Source organism: Python bivittatus, unplaced genomic scaffold (assembly GCF_059951505.1).
Source record: "Python bivittatus isolate LINGU-HERP-01145 unplaced genomic scaffold, Pbiv_v1 ctg000580_np1212, whole genome shotgun sequence".
NCBI classification, from domain to species: domain Eukaryota; kingdom Metazoa; phylum Chordata; class Lepidosauria; order Squamata; family Pythonidae; genus Python; species Python bivittatus.
The window spans coordinates 7,415,392-7,432,956 of record NW_028277087.1 but is presented as its reverse complement, the minus strand read 5'-3'; the positions used below and the strand labels follow the sequence as shown (position 1 = coordinate 7,432,956).

General features: G+C 40.2%; 1 protein-coding gene across 4 annotated transcripts in view; it reads left to right on the top strand.

The window, feature by feature from the left end:
• CSNK1G2 (casein kinase 1 gamma 2) overlaps positions 1–17,565 on the top strand; it is a 70,793-nt gene that overhangs the window by 28,178 nt on the left and 25,050 nt on the right. For all 4 annotated transcript variants that reach the window (XM_088149473.1, XM_007431368.3, XM_088149471.1 and 1 more), the window contains 2 exons: positions 3,451–3,997; positions 17,171–17,211. In XM_088149473.1, coding sequence (XP_088005599.1) covers positions 3,811–3,997; positions 17,171–17,211 — 228 coding nt within the window. In that variant the 5' untranslated portion in view covers positions 3,451–3,810. The remainder of the gene's footprint in view (positions 1–3,450; positions 3,998–17,170; positions 17,212–17,565) is intronic.

Here is a 17,565-nt window from a genome sequence, read left to right as displayed (position 1 = left end):
ACATCCAATGAAAGGGAGCCGCTATCTCCCTGGGACATTAGTTTCACTGTCAAACTGCTGTTACTGCTAGAAAATCTCTCATCATAGAACTTGGTTAATAGTCTCTTAATCAACCTTGTTGCCTTTTCTAAGCTTGTTACACTTTGTCTGAATCTTTCTTAAAGTGGGGTACCCAGAACTGAACACGATACTTGAGGTGAGGTCTGTGATCACAAAATAACAGGGAACTATTACTACTCACGATTTGGAAGCTGTTGTTCTATTGATATAGTTAAGATTGCATTTGATTTTTCCGTGGCAGCATCAAATTGCTGACTCATAATCAGTTTGCACTCAGCTCCTATTCCAAGGTTTTTCTCATAAATGTGAGATAATTGACAAACTAGGAATCCCCCATTCTATATCTCTGTATTTTTGTTTCTGAAGAGAAGGGATTAGCATTTGCATCTGTCAACTTTCATTCTGTTATTTTCAGAATCTATCAAGATTGTTTAGAATTACATTTCAGTCTTTTACAATATTAATGGTCCCATCCAGTTTTCTCTCTTTTGCACATGTGATAAGCGTTCCCTCCATCTCTTCATCCCAGTTGCTGATAAAAGCGTTGAAGAGTGCAAGACACAGGACTTCACCTTTTTTTGATCCCTTGTTCCAATTTGATGAGAAACTGTTGATGAATACTCTTGCTGACCCCGGATGTCTCAAATGCAAAGCTAGATTTCTTTGAAACAGGAAGTTTCCATAAGCTAATAGTAATAGACTTACTCTTCATGAATGTGTTTAATCTTTTTTTTTTTTAATCATTTGCGCAATACTTTGGCCTCAGCAGGTGGCCAGACTTGGTTGATCTTGCATGGTTTCAGAAGCTAAGCAGGATCAGGCTTGGTCACTACTTGGATGGAGTTACAAGCTAGACTGGGAAGTTAGAAAAAAAAACATACATCCTAGAAGAAGAAATCACAACTGTTTCCGTATAGTTGCTAGAAGTTACCAGGAGTCAAGCTCAGCTCAAAGATTTTATCATCTGATGTTATCATACACATGTACACATTGAAAAACTAAAGATGCTGGAGAAGTGGCTGTGGAAGGAAGATAGAAAGAGGAAACGCTTTCTAAGCAAGTGGCTGTGCTACAGCTTGTGGTAGCAAGTTCCATAAGTTAATTGCAGGTTGTGTAAAAGAGATTTCCATTTTGGTTCTTGTTTGTCCTGTGTGTACTGTTTCATTGGGTGGCCAAATTCTTAAATTGTAGACAAATCCAGTCTCAGTCCCTCCTTCCTTCTTTATTTCATGTCATACAAATTGTAATTTTAAACTGTGATGATCTTTCATAGGGGTATGAAAACCCAAACAATTCAGATGCATTATGCTCCCACCTCACTTGGTGTCCTCCAGATGTGTTTGGATCTCCGTTCCCATGTTGCACCAGGTAACGTGGCCAAGCATAACTGGAGGATGATTTACAGGCTTTGTGGCTCCTTATGGATCTGGATCACGGTGGGAAAAGGAAGTGGGAGCTGTATGGGAAAGATATATTTTGCCTCCCCAAATATATTAACCTGTTACTTTCTGTTTCCTGTGGGTGGATTTGGGACTTTTCAAAGCTCAAGCCTGTGAATTTGTTGCATAGGGTGATGTTTGTTCCTAAACTGGGCCATTGCTGCATATAGAAAACGAGTTCCTCAATGAGTCCTTCTTGAAATGCTAGCTTTCTACTGATAAAATGTTTTTAAAAATAATATATATCAGTTGCATACGCATGCCTGCATTCTGCAGTATTGTTGCACTTGAGCTATGCTACATTTTATTTCTATCTTAAAATACAGTACAGTTCCTTGATCTTTATCTAACTTCCCTCTGTTTTTCATTGCATCATATATGCTGTTATTTCACTCTTTAATTCAGAAGGATGATCCAGTCATCCCTCCCATGCCTTTGTGGTAATCTTCTGGGAATTGACAGCCTATTCCTCTCAATCCTGAAGAATAATTATTCATCTTAACGGAAGGATGCTTTAAAAAAAAAAGTTTTTGTCTGTCTGTATATGAATTTTTCCCTTCTATACTCCATCTCCCCTTCCTTAGGAGTTCAAAATGGACACCAATAACTTGGTTTAAAAGTTGTATTAGCCTTCCCAATTAATATGATTAAAGTTATGGTTGGGAAGCATGGGAGCTGTAGACTTAGCACACATCTGAAAGACTCCCAGTTTGGGGAGGCTGTACTATATAGTTTGGAAATTTTCTGCTGTGAAGTATTTCATCCTTGTACCATGAGTTATGGCATCCGTTTTATTCATTTATTTGTTGGAATGTTTCTTTTACAGTATAAAAAAACTGAAGTAACTCCATCCATGTAAATAGCTTATCCTAGAGGGTTTACAGACTAGGAGCAGTTTACAGACTAGGACAACATGAGTTTGGCAGGTTAATTGAGGAAGGGATAGATGAGGAAAATATTTTACTATTTCTCTTGCATTTAATAAAGCTAAAATATGATGTAAGACTGGCCCATCCTTGATGTCCTTCTGGAAGTCCCTTAAAATCTGGTTATGTCAACAGGCTTGGGGATCTCATGGACGTGGGGATTTAATGAGGTGGCTACATTGCGTGTAACATCTAATGCTCTCCCTAGCCCTTCTGTTTTTTTTTTTTTATACTAATAATGTTTTAATTGTAGAGTGTTTTTGTAATTACTGTTTTTATGGTTTTATTGCACACCACCCACAGTCATGTTTTTTTGAGATGGGCGGGATATAAATACAATAAATAAATAAATAAATCTAAAATGGTCTTTTAGATCTGAAGCAAAATCCAATATCTTTTTGACAAGATGCAATTCCCCCCGCCTTGTAATTCAGCCTTAATTAATGGATCTAACTGATTAATCAACTAATTGGGAGAGCCTGAACAAGTAATTACTTTAAAGAATAACAGATTGTCCAGTTAATTCAGACAATGCCATGTTTTACTAGAACTAATCATTTTCTCCTGATTGTAGCAATCTCCAGAATTGACAGTAATATGTGACTATTCCTTAGACGTTTCCTTTCTGTTTATTTGGGAGTTGGCAGCATAATACCTGTAGCCTCTAGGGTACCTGCCATATACTTTAATGATGTCTGTGGAATTTTAAAATTAAATAAAAATGAATTTAAAAACTCTGAAATCTCATGAGATTTCAATATTGTCACATAAGACTTTGTGAGATTTCAGGTGAGTGCTGAAATTCTATGAGATTTCAGGGTGAGATCACCCAAATTCCATGAGATTCTGCAATCTTATGGATTTTTTTCCTTAACTAGAAAAAAACCACCCATTTTCTGAAACTAACTTGCTAACCTGGTTATTTACCCTGCCCTTGCTTTTGCTTTTTTTAAAAAAATGGGGGTAGGGGTGGGTTGTCACATGCAATAACCTGACCCTGTTTTCTTCCTCTCCATTTTCCCCAGCTTAGAAACGAAGACTTGCCACGAAAAGTTTGCTTCTGCGCCATGTCGTCTTCACCAGCGAGCATCCGACGGGAGATGCTGATTGGAGTCCTCGTGGACCTGGCAAGAGGACAGCCGTTCCACTAGCCCAGCACATGTGGGTGGAGACTTATCCCCTCGCACCCTCCCCTCCTCCATCTCCAGCATCCGCGATGGTTTATTAACCAAGAAGAACCCTGCTTTTGTAATTCCTCTTCCGTCTTTTCTCCCCTTCCCCCTCCCCTCCCCCAACCCCCCTCCCAGCCACTCCTCAAGTTTTGGCCGTGTTGGGATTTGTATGGCAGTGGTGTAACCGTGGAGAGGCCAGGGTATCACAAACTTATGGATTTTGATAAGAGAGGAGGGAAGGGGGAAAACGAGGAGACTAGAAGAATGTCTAAAACGGGTGGAAGCCGGAGCACTCATGGGAGCCGAACAGCAGGGACCAACTCCGGAGTCTTAATGGTGGGCCCGAATTTTCGCGTTGGGAAGAAGATTGGATGTGGCAACTTTGGGGAACTTCGGCTAGGTAAGTCTTTACATATCATCCATGGTCGTTACTTTAATTCAGTGTTTTTCAAACTTGGCAACTTTAAGAAGTATGGATTTCAACTCCCAGAATTCCCTAGCCACACATCTTAAAGTTGCCAAGTTTGAAAAACATTGCTTTAATTCAACACTGCTTTAATTCAGTATTATATATGATCTTTGCTTCTTCATAAATGTCTCCCAGAAATAAGGTGCTTTCTTCCAGAGTAAAATAATTCCTGAGGTCCCTCTGTACTTTTCTTGACATCCTTGTAAAATGCTTTGCCCCAAATACAAATTACAAGTAGTCCTCAAGTTACGACGATAACTGGGACCGGAATTTCCATCTCTAAGCAATGCAGTTGTAAAGTGCGTTGTCATGTGACCGCATTGCTTAGCGACGGCAATCCTGGCAGTCCCTGTTGCCGTTGTTAACTGAATTCCACCAGTCTTAGGCAAAGACTCACCCTGATCCAAGCCATTCTCAGCTTGGTCCCTCCCAGTCTTGAGCCTCAGTAAGGTAAGTGACTGCCTCCTCTGCCTCCTGTTCAACTCCCTGCACCCGCCTATATTCCTCCATCTCTGCCCTTTTGGGTGCCTTGGACTCTGCTCACTCTGCCGCCCTGCAGTCTGCTCGCCTTGCCAGGCTTGCCACTCCCAGTTGACCTTTGTCGTCTTCTTCCTTGCACTACGGATGAGGCGTGCCTGGCCTGGCCCTTTGCAACACAGTTGCTGGCTGCTCCAGGCGTTCCTGAGGCTGTGTGCGGCCTTGTTTCAATCACATGCAGCTTTCTCATGAGGCTTTGGAAGGCTTCAGAGCCTCACGAAAAGGCCACACATGATTGCACCTTGCCCATATAATGTAAAGCCATAAACCATGGTCTTCAAACCATACATAAAATAGTGTGTGCATCGATCCCAAGAGTATTAGAATTTCTGATCATTCGTAACTTGCACATTAGAATTCCTGGAGTGCAGTAGATAATTGGCTCTATTTTCTGAGCCACCTGCTGTCTTGTGCCTATCTCTGGATAGCAGACTTTGATGTTTTGAGATACAGAGAAGGAAAGTCCAGTTATTAACTGTGTAAATTCACAATGTAAAAAGGAATCACATTTTGCAGGTTGATGGTAAAGATACACTTGTGTGCTCGAGAAGGTGAAGATTTTTACCTTAAAACCCACACCAGAATCCCTTGTAGTAGAGGTACATGCACATGGCACCCTTGATCAAATTGTATGTTTCAGTTAATCTGTTTGGGAACAGACGCTGACACAATCTCTGCATGATACAAGGCTGAACGTGACATCTTTCTGCAAAATTGAATACATCCTCATACGGTTGTAAGCACCTTTATAATAAGAAAATAGTGAATAAACTAGGTATATAAGCTTGGACAGTATTTTGTAACACATTCTTTGGCAAAAATAACAACTTCCAAATGTTCTCTATAGCCAGCTAAAATTCTTTCTGTTCTTCCTTTTGGAACTTTTCTCCACTCTTCCTTGTAGAACTCTTCTAGCTTAGAAATATTCTTAGCTCTCTTTGCACATGCTACATGTTTGATTTCTCCACAGAGATTTTTAATAATGTTCAGGTTTGGGGACAGTAAAGGCCATTCCAGAACCTTTGTTTTTCTTTCATGTAAGTAAATACTTGAGGATTGTTTTGGAGGTATGTTTCAGAATATCGTCTTGCTGAAATATCCAATATCTTTTAAACTTATGTTTCTTCACTGACTGGAACATTAACCTCTAGCATATGTTGATATTTAGTAGAATCAATTCTTCCTTCCACCTGTACAGTATCTCCTGTGCCACTGGCTTTAACACCAATCCCAAAGCATAATAGATTCTTCCCATGCTTAATGGTTGGCAAGATGCTTCAAGCCTTTTTCTCTTGTGTGATTGTGGCTGAACAGTTTAATTTTTGTTTTATCAGTTTGTTTGCTTCAAATCATTTCAGTGTTATTAAACTTTCATTTCACATATTTTCGATTGTGACTTTTTGTGTTTAGAGATTAGATTAGAGAAAATTTCCTTCTGGCATGTGTTCCACACAGATCACTGTTGTGTAAGCACTGTCCTGTGGACAGCATCTCCAGTGTTAACTAAACTTTTCTGCAGGTCATTTCAGCAGACCTGGCTGGGTTTTGCGTACCTCCAGCAGATATTTTTCTTGGTCTTCCAGATCTTGCCTTGACTTCAAGAGTTCCATGTAACTTCCATTTTTAACAGTTTCTCACAGTTGAAGTTGCTATCTGGAAGCATTTAGAGATTTTTAAATAGTCTTCCCTTGTTTTGTGAGAATGAATGATAATTCATTCTCACAAAATGCTCAGCTGCTTGGAGGAGCCCATAATTGTGGAAAGTAGACCAAACAGCAATCCCAAACGGAGAGCTTAGAAGGGTCAGAGTATTTGTTTGCCTGTGGAATTATCTTCACCTGGCTAATTTTGAGCCTAATGACTCAATCACCTTTTTGCAGCTTATTAACAACTTTATTGTAAAAACAGGAATAGCAGTGAATCAACTGGAATGCTGTCCAGACTTTGGCACCTGCCATATTCATAGTTCTGTTAAATTTGAATCAGTAAGCAAATTTAAATTATGCATTCAAATTTTCAGAAGGATGTTTAACCTTGTACCATATAGAGGTTGGGTTAGCTTCTGTTTGCTTAGGAATTAATTGAAACATACCTTTTGATCAGGGGTGCCTAAATTTTGCATACAACTCTATGTAGAGCAGCTTCCATGCCATGTAATTACATGCAAATTTATACAATCACCCATCTAACCAGTGGAACTCAGGGCGGTTGTATAAATATATGTAGAGATTCAGCCTCTTGGCTGATGAATCAACTTCTGGAAGCAGGAAGTTTTGAAAATCGTTTATAGGCTGGGCTGCTGTCGGCAGTTCGCAACAAATCAGATACAGTTTTGTAGATGTGTCCTGTTCACAATGAACTTCTCAGCTCTCAGCAACCAGTTGATCCCCAGAACCAAGTAGCTTTGCTGACATTGCCAGATGATAAACACCTCTGTCAATCACTCTGTATTAAGGCTATAGTTTTCCCTACATCCTTGCAAATGCAGAGGATTATCTGTTTCTTTCCTTCACTTTTGCCCATGCCACTTAATCTCCCCCTTTACTCCCTAAAGACCTTTGGCATATATGTCAGGCAGTCAATCAAATTCCCATTTAACAAATTAAAAAAAAAAAAAAGTGCATAGTGAAGGACTGCGTTTGGGTGGAGAAGGTGGAAGTTCAACTTTCCCATGCAAAATAGATTATGTAAATAGAGAAGATCTGTTTCTTAAATGAAACAAATACAGGTCACTCTAATCTGTTTTTGTTTTTTTTTTCTCAGCACAGTTTATATACCAGCTCAGTATTTTGTCTTTATTGACTTAGAGGGAGCATCTCAAAACAAGGGCTTTGAAGTGTTGTCCATTTGAGGGTTTCCTGCTGCAAATTGTTCTAAATACCCAATTTACTAAGGGTACCTAAATAATGATGGAAAAAAATAACCAAGTTTCTCATTCCCTTAAACAGCTCTGCCCAGGGTGCCTTCCCAAAAGACTTCTTGATATGAATATTTTCCATTCGTATATTTACGCTGTGCCTTTGGGTATACAGGATATACCCAAAGTCAGGCCCCATAGGCCAATCCAATGTTCTATTAATGTTATTAATTAATTTTTTTTTTCAGAGAATGTGTTACTGTACTTGGGAATGTTCAAAGGTTGTACGTCAAATGATTAAGGAAGTGTTTAGAAGAAAATGGCAACCAATTCAAACATTTAATGTGGTTTACATAATAAATTATCCATGGGGCCTCACTTTTGGTACACACTGTATTTCCATGAATCCTTTGGCCTCAGTCTAAGGGGGAGAAAGATACTGACAGGAAATGGCAAGTTCCTCTTTATAATTAAATATATGCAAAATTGTCAAGTGGCCTGCATTGGCGTAAGGTATTAAAGTCTTGCATATAGTGCATTAGGTGTTTTGAACAGTTTGCCTTTAGCTGCTTCTGATGAAGAAGAGCTTGAAATGCATTTGAGACACGGCAACAAAACTCTGAAGTGATGTTTCTTTTTTATGTTACTTGTGGAATATGAATCACCCTGCTTCTTTTTAGCCACTTGTGAGTGTCACCACCTTCTGTTCTCTGGCTTTATTGCTGCTTTCATTATGATTATGATTATTATTTTTACCAGCCCTTAGATTTCATGTCTACTTTAACTAAGTGCCCCATGATGCTCCAATGATAATAGCAAAAAATAAGGATTCATTCTGGAGGTGCATCCAGGGAGTCTTTGGACTTCATCAAGCCAAAGCTCTTCTTAGAAATGTTGGCTGAATCTTGAAGTTTTGTCAAAATGACAACATGCACATCATAATGTCGCAATACCAGGCCTGAACCTTATGCGTATGACATCACTATGCATGTTCAAAAGAGGGAGGGAAGGGAGAATACAAGCTTTCATTATTGATGTCAGCCCTTTGAGATAGGCCAGATCCAGAAACAGATTCCACATGTTAGACTGGGACTTACACGGCATAGGGCCAGGCTATTTGTGGGACTGCCTTTCCCCCATTGTTTTTGCTTACCCCATCAGATCTAGTAGAACAGGCATGCTCCAGATCCCTTCAAGTCATCTTCTTGGACCCCAGAGTTGTGCCTTCTCAGTGGCAATGCCTGCCCTACAGAACAGCGTCTTCCTGGAGATTTGGATGGTCCCAACCCTGTTAGCCTTTCGTAAGGCACTAAAGACCTGGCTGTTTCCCCAGGTGTTTGAGTCAGGAGGTTAGATGAGCTCTGCTGTTATTGTTGTGCTTTTTTTCCTTCTGTGAGTGGGGTTTATCCTTGGGCGCCAGGGGTTATGTGGCATGTTTTTTGTGTGTTTTTAATCCTTGGGCACTGCCCAGAGTCACTCATGTGAGATGGGCGGCCATATAAATCATATAATTGAATATAAATAAACTCTACTTTATTGACATAGACTATAGTAACAATATCTTGGAAGAATGACTATGTTTTCCCTTCCCTTCCTCATGTTACCCAGTAAATTAGGGTGGATCCAGCCTGAGTGTCTTTCTCATGCTTTCTCTGTTTCCCAGGCAGAGAAAACCTGCTTTTGTTTCTGTAACCATTTCTGCATAGTTTCTCCAAGGTCATTTTTTGGCTCTCTGTGGGGAGTGAGGAGAGACCCTTGTGGGCTTAGGCCTACTGCTGCAGTGGGGAAGAAGTAACTGTGTGACTCTCCTCATTTCACGCTGCACACTCAGTTGCCACAGTCTTGGGGACATTGGTGCACCTGCTTCGTCTCACCATCTGAGAATTTGCTTTGGAGTTGAAAGAGCTTGACTTAAGTCCCTAGTGTGTGGGTGAAGGTTGCATTAATTAATGAGTTAATACAATTATGCCTCTTGTGTTCAATCATTTCTCAATTTTTCCTTTCTCAATTAAAAAAAAATATATAATTCAGAGATAACATGCGGAAGAGCTTAACATGTATGTGTATACCAAAGTTTTGGGGGAAGGATGATATATGGCCTTTGTTTTAAAGCCAAAATTAATGCTTTTAATTGAGTTTGGAAACAAATTTGGAAGTATATGTAAGTGGGACACAGTTGTGTCAGTGTGAGCTAAACCATAGGACCAAGGCGAAGTGCATCAACATGGTTCTTAATCCACTGAGTCTTCCAAGCAGCCTTCAAGGGCAGGACCACATTGAGTATATTACAGTAGCCCAAAGTGGAAATGGAATAAGTCTACAAACTGCTGTGTTTGGCTCTGGTTTTTCCAAAAGAGCTGCAGTTGGTGAATGTTAACTCAGAATATTTTGAAGTTGGGGTAACTTTTCAGCACAACACAGAATCTCTTCCAGGAAAGAAACTTCAGGGGGTTCTTGTCTTGGTCATGATGGTGGTGGTAGTGAAGAGATCCAATTGGAAAGGCTTCTCTACCAAGGACACCAAAACCTGGTGTCCACCAGAGCTGGAAATAGAAGCACTGAAGCTCATCTCCCCTGCTGTATTCCAATCACCTACCCACTTACCTTCCTTCCTTCTTTCTTTCTTTCCTTCCTTCCCCCCCTTTTTTTTTTCCGGTTAAATACTTGAGAGTATTTGGAATAAAAGGTCAGAGGGAAAGTCTGCATGATGTGAGGAAGCAGGTGTTGGAAAGATGCATTGCATGTGCTGAGTTGCAAGGACAAATTACTTTGGGGAGGGGGGATGATGGTGGCGGGCCATAGGCTTTTTAGCAGTGACTTAATACATTCATGTTCCAACATTAAAGGTATGCGTGGGACCACCAGCACATTGCACGTATAATTGAAATGTTTACAATCCACAGGCCTCCTTGGTCAGGAGGAGGAGAAGGGAGCAGCTAATGGAAGGTTCTCTATAGTATGACAGATGTTTTTAAAGAAGCCAGATTGGTGAAGGCTTATGTAAATAAAGCAATATATATATGAAAGGGATCTAGCTTGTCCACCCTATAAACTTAGGTGTATTTTGCAGAGCTCAGATCATAGCTCTTAATGTGACAAATGGGGGAAAGTAATCATAGCAAATGTATTGAATTAATTCAGTATAAGTTTATTGGAATTAATTCAAAACAGATTTGCCTTTTATCCCATCCCCAGCTACTACTAACTGCTTGTAGCACCCTTTTATTGGAGCCATCCATTTTAGGTAGCCCTGATAAAGATATTACCTAATGGTGTAAAAATAATGTAATAATTTTGGGGTGTATTTTTGATGGACCAACCTTGTAAAATCCCTTGATGCATGAGTGAGCAATGTTCATTAACTCAAGGGCCACATAAGGTTTTCCATGGCATCTTGAGGGCCACACTCCAAAAATGGGCAAAGCCAGGACCCATTTTGTGGTGGAGCTTTTAAGGAGGAAAATGAACACTTTGACCTTCTATACGTTTTAAGGAAGACAATTTGTCCCTTAGGCCCCTAGAAATTTTAAAAATATCCAAAAGTTATAAAAAAAAAAAGTTACAAAAAAAAGGTAACTCTATATTTGATGATATCCCATTTGCACACATTTTACCCCTCCTTATCCTTTTTCCCTCTGCCTTCTAACCTGTTTGCTTGATGAAAATTTCATGGCATTTTGAAAGTGACTTCAATCAAACTAGTAAAAAATGTATTTTATGTGGAGTTTTAAAAAACAAAGCCTGCTAGGGTGGTACTGGTTTCACTCTGGATTTGCATTCAGTTTGCGTGTTTGCAGTCAATCTTCAACACCTAAGTGAAAGCAAATATTTAAATTTTAAATATGGCTCTTTAAATGTAGTATTTAAATAGAAAATTGGGCAATATTGCTGTGACCAACAAGGGAATTAGATCCTGAAGAGCATCAAGCTCTCCACCCTGCTCTTAAAAAATAAGGTCTTGGATACCTGCTTTTTAGATGAGTGTTTAAAATGAGTCTATCATTCCAACATAATTTTTAAAAAATGGAAAGGAGTTTCTTCTGTAGTTTGTATCCATCCTTCCCGTTTATGGAAGAAGACTTGAAAGGGAAAGAAAAATATTGTGAATATCACAGGAGAATGGCTGGCCATGGAAATGATGTTGACAGGAGGGATTTAGTTTCTAGGACCATGGTCTGTGTTAAGGATGATGGCCTGCTAGGGCAAGATGGATTGCACTGGAGAAAAACTTAAGAATGATGTGTTTGGCTGAAGAACATCACGCTTTAATGCTTTAAGTATGGGGATTGGGAATGAAAACCCAGGAATAAGAACTTCAGATAAAAATCTGTGCCCCACTGGAATAAATCAGAGATAATTGTACTAAGGCCTGTTAACCTACTCACTGAAAAATCAGGAAGTCAATTACCTGACAGAGTATGAGAAAAAAACAAGATGACCTTGAACTCTTATTACAGGAAGAAAAATATGATTTTAATGGCTATAATTGAGACCTGATGGGATAGTCTCATAAATGGATATAGCAATTGAAAAAGGCAACTTACTCAAGAGGAATGGAAGCAAGAGCAAATACCTTGGGTATTAAAGATATCCAAGGTATCGTTACATCTTTGTGTACCCTCGTCTACACACAAGTTCTGGGGAGCGTACTTGATGCTCTGGTAACCGTATGGGTTAAAATGTGAAAGAAAGACTAAAAACCAAGATGGTTGTTGGTACCTACTAAAAATTGATAAACTCCCTTGAGTTTGACTTCACTCCTAGTGGTTACATATCTATGTCTGTGGAGTTTTAATTGGAAATGGCTTACCATTGCATTTTTCCAGGATGTTTTTTGCCTTCCCAGTCTGTAGCTCTGGGATTTCGCTGTCTAAATACTAACCAGGCCTGGTCCTGTTTCGCTTCCCTAAAATCAGCCAAGGTTGGCTAGATTCTGCCACCTGCTGTGATTGGTGACTGCTGCCGATCAACCATTCAGGCCGAACATGTGGATGATTTTCCCAAAACAAATTGCAGCAGTAGGAATGGGGGCATTAATCATCCCACCATACTTGGGAGACTCATTTATTTGTTTGCCCATCCTTAATCCAATAACTCCGGGCAGCTAACCAGGCATAAAACAAAAGCATTCAAACCAGTGAAAAGAGCAGTACGCCAGGTAAAAATCACCAGCTCCTTAACAAAGCAGAGCAAACCACAGAGCCAGGCTCCACTAGCACCCTTGCTAGAGGGAAGATCCAGGCTTTTAAGGTCTCCTGAAAGGCCTACGGGGTTGAAGATATTGTGCCTGTTGTAAACCTTTCAGAAAATTCCTGACGTCTCGCTGACAGCTCTCTCATTCAAAGAGGAGAGGAAGGCAAGGAAAAGTCAGCTATTCTGTTTGCTTACTGTATTATGCTTGTGAGTGCATCAGCACCATTTCCCCTTCTTTATGTTTATATACCACCAGATATTTATTTATTTATTTACTGGCTTTTTACCACATAAAAACAGAGTAAAAACGTAAAAGCTGATTAAAAACACAAGCAACCGTTAAACCTTAAGTGTAATAGTGACCATTCCCCAGAGGCCTGGCCTCTGTCCTTAATTGTTTTTGGAAAGCCAGTAATGAGGATTCTGATCTAATCTCAGGGGGATCAGATATTAACCAATAATTTCATACTAACTAATATGGAAGACTTAATAGACAAAGTGGAGGTGGCAGCAATTTTTAGGGGAAGTGTCCATAGAAGCCTGGAATTCTTGATTTTTAAGAGAAATTAAAGCTGTGTAGAGTGGAAACCATACCTTGAACCAAGAAAAAAAACAGAATCCAAAGCAATGAATTCATGGTAGATGATGTCCTGTCCCAGGCCAAGCACACAGAGAGGTGGTTACAAACTTTACTGATAAGTTTTGTGAAGTAAATAAAGGAAATGTGAGTGCAGATGAACTTGCATGCGCACACACACAGTAGAGAAACAAGTCCCCAAAAGTTCAGCAAGCTTGCCTTAAAAGAGTCCTAGTCCAAAACAGCAGGCACGAGAGTGGTCAAGCGAAGTCCAAGGGTCCAAACATTGTAGAAGGTTTGTCAGCCAGTCCAGGTCCAGAGTCAAAATCAGGAGGTTTCAAATCAGGAGCCAAGGCACATGGAGTCTGGGAAAATGAGCACTTATTGCCAATGGGGAGGCTTAAGCTCACTGCTGCTCTTAAATAGGAGCAGCCCCGGTGTTGCTCATTTAGAAGGGCGAGGCTCTTTTCTTGTGAGGAGCCTTGCTCTGCTCTCCTCTCTGCATGACAAGCCCTTGCATTGGGGTGGGGGGCAGCTTATACTCCTCATCTTCAGAGACTGGCGGCAGCTGTGCCTGCTGGTTACCGGGCAAGATGGGGAAGTGCTCATAAAAAAGAGACACTGAAAGTAAAATTGCAAACAGTTCCAACAGTAGAAGAAGCCAGTTTATGTCCATGAGCTTAATGAATATCTGAGAATCAAAAAGCGTGTCTGTGGGAGGTTGGAAAAGGACAGGTTACTAAGGAAGAGCATACAGAGATAGACCAGAATTGGCTGAGTTAGTGTCAGAAAGACTAAAGCTGCAGGATGCTAAAAGGAGTAACAAAGGTTTACTTTTGGACTTTGTATGTCCAAAATAAAAGGAAGAGAAACAGTATGCCAACTGCTTAGTGGCAATAGAAAAGAATGACAGTAAAGAAAAAGCAAGCTTCTCAACTCCCATTTTAGTCCATGGGATGTTTATGAAGAATATAACTGACTTGGAAATTTCTAGGCCCAGATGGATTGCATCCCAGGGTACTGAAGGAATGTGCTGGTGGTTTGGCTGGTCTTGAGAAATCTCAGAATGAATGGAGTACAGAATAAGTAGAACAGGAAACTACAGTGCAGTGACTACTGTATATTACCATGGATTTATCAAGAACAAGTCTTGTAAGATTAGCTGACATCATTTTTTGATTGGCTGCCTTCTGTAGTAAAGTGTGGGAAAGCTGTGGACGTAATATATCTTGATTTCAGTAAAGCATTTGAAAAAGTGCCCCATGATATTCTGATCAGCAAGCTAACGGAGTATGAGTTGAATAATGTGCCTATTAAATTAATAGTTGGTTTGAAAATTGTACTGAAATTAATAGTTCCACTTCAGACTGGAGTGAGGTATTCAGTGGATCACCACAGTGTTTACTCCTAAGCCCTATACAAGTAGCCCTTGTTTAGTGACTGCCTCGTTTAGCAACTGTTTGCAGTTACAGTGGTGATGAAAAAGTAACTTTGCGACCAACCCTCTCATTTATGACCTTTACTGGTCTGTAAAGCAAAGGAAAGCTGAAATAAGATTGTAAGCACAGACATGGTTTCACTTAGCAACTGCTTTGCTTAACAACCAAGTTACCTGTCCCAATTGTGGTTGCTAAATGAAGACTACCTGTGCTCTTCAGTGTTTTTTCTTTTCTTTTTTTATGAATGACCTGGATGAAGAGGTGTGGAGGAAATACTTATTAAATTTGCAGGTGATATAAAACTGGGCAGGATGGTTAAGAATCTAGACAACAGAAACAAAATGATCACAATAGATTAGAGAAATGGGCTGGAAATAACATTGAACTTTAAAAGAGACAGATGCAGCACTTTTTATTTTGAACAAAAATCAAACACACAGATGAAAGATGGGAGGATACCTGGCCTAGTAGTAATACATGCAAAAAGGATCTTGGAATTGGTGTTGATCACCTGCTGAATATGGGTTAGCAGCGAGACATGGCTGCCAAAAAAGCAAATGCAGTATTAGGTTGCATCGGTAGAATGATAATTTCCAAATCTCAGGAAATAATAATTCCATTCTATTCTGCATTGGTCAGGATGCATATTACACCCAGTTTTGGTCACCATGTTTTAAGAATTGCTCAGAAAAATTATAAGAAATATAGAGAAAGATGGTCAAGGATGATAAAAAATATAAGTAACTCTGTTGGTTCAGTCCAAGGCCCATTTCAGTCCATTTTAATTCTAGCAATGGCCACCCATATGCTTTTGAAGGGCTTGCAAGCAGACGGTAAGATATACTTCTCTTTTGCTATTATTTATTGTTTCCCTGCAACTGGTAATTGAAGGTAGGTTGCTCCCAGTCTGGAGCCTTTGATAACCCTGTCCTCCCCTGATGATCAAGGGAATGGAAACTGGTTTATGAAGAAGTACCAAGGGAACTGCTGTGTTTCATCTTGAGAAAAGAAGATGAGACAGGAGTTAGAATATGACAATACTTTTCAAGCATTTCATTGAGTGTAGGATACAGAATAAAGGGCCTAAGTTATCGGAAGTTACAGGATTCCAGTAGGAAGAAAAATCTGTATGATGAGAGGAATCATCTACCAAGGGTAGTGGTGAGTGCTGCTTCTCTAAATGTGTTCAGGCAGGCTAGCCCAGTGTTGTCCAAACTTGGCCACTTTAAGATGAGTGGACTTCAACTCCACTCCATATTCAACATGCTGGCTGGGGAATTCTGGGAGTTGAAGTCCACTCATCTTAAAGTGGCCAAGTTTGGACAACACTGGGCTAGACAATCACATTTTGCAGGGGGGGCACTTTAACTAGGATGGCTGCATTCATAAATGGTCCCTTCCAGCTCCCTTTCTATCTACAGCAGACCTGCACAACTTATAGAAAGGACCATCTTGATAAAATTAAAAACAGTTGCGGGCCACAAAGGAATAGCTGGTGTGCCAATCAGTTGTTCGGTGGCGAGCAAAGCAGTAGCAGCGATGGACTTGGGGGCATCGGTGAGGCTTGGAGGCGCTCAACAGTGTGTCTTTTGGGATGGTGGCAGTAGATCCTTCCTGGCAGCAGCCGTGTGTAATGGCAGTGAATTTAATTGAGTTTTTTAAAAATGGCGGCAGGCCGCAGGTTATACAGGCCCGGTCTACAGTCTTTCTCTCTCCCTCTCTCTGAAGCAGGTCCTGTGCCTCTGTTGCCATTTTTTTTTAATTGCATTACCCTTTAGCCATGAATGTGGGGAAAAAGGATGTGATCCTCCTTTTTTGGGTGAAAAGGGGAGATGACACTTAAATAGCCAATAAATAGAGAGAATCATGGTCAGGTTATCAGTTCTGAAAGCCATGTGTGATTTCGTTTGGTTGACATTTCCTGTGTCTGGAATGTCAAAAAGAGAACGGTCCTTTTTATCATCTATTTTAGGTTTTTTTCATTGGAGTTTTGCAACAGGGGGCAGCGCCTAGCCAGTCTTTACTGATCTTGGAAAAGCTAAACAAGGTCAGACTCGGTTTGTACTTTGAAGGGACACTACACGGAAATCCCAGGGCCGGGCTGTAGGCTAGACTGGGCAGTTGAAAAAGCATCGCCAGACAGTGGCAAACCACTTGTATATTCCTACCCAAAAAACCACATTGTTGTTTTGCATCTCTTGTGAGAGTTTTTATTTTGCATCAACCAGGGGGGACACTCATCGCATTCTGGTTGTCTCTAGATTCATGCAGCAGATGTCTGTTTAAATCTTGTTTTGTGGTCAGTGAGTTGTCCTTTAATGAGCAGGCTCTGTGTTCATGACTTCTTCAGTCTTTTTCAGTCCACCAGTATGCCCCTAAATTAGAAGTCAGAGTATTGTTAGCATATTTTCTCCACAAAACTGTCTTGAGTGATCTCCCAGTGCAATGATCCTAAATGGGAAATGTTTGTTTTTCTCTCAATTCTCTTTCTTATTTTACAGGGAAGAACCTCTACACAAATGAATATGTAGCAATCAAGTTGGTAAGCTTATTTCTAGTGCATTTTGTGGTCAGGCTTTGAAACTGCTCCTTTCCTTCCTTCCCACTAATTTCTAATAAACTAGATCAGTGTTTTTCAAACTTGGCCACTTTAAGATGTGTGGACTTCAACTCCCAGAATCCCACAGCCAGCATTCTGGGAGTTGAAGTCCACACATCTTAACGTTGCCAAGTTTGAAAAACACTGAACTAGACACATATTACTGATCTGATGTTTCCAGGTTCTTGGAGGAGATGGAGAAAACATTGTATTGCCTTGCATTACTGAAATAATCCAGAGTTTGTGGAAAATCCTGTTTTACTTAGTTCACATGTATACCCTGTCCTCTAAATCAGG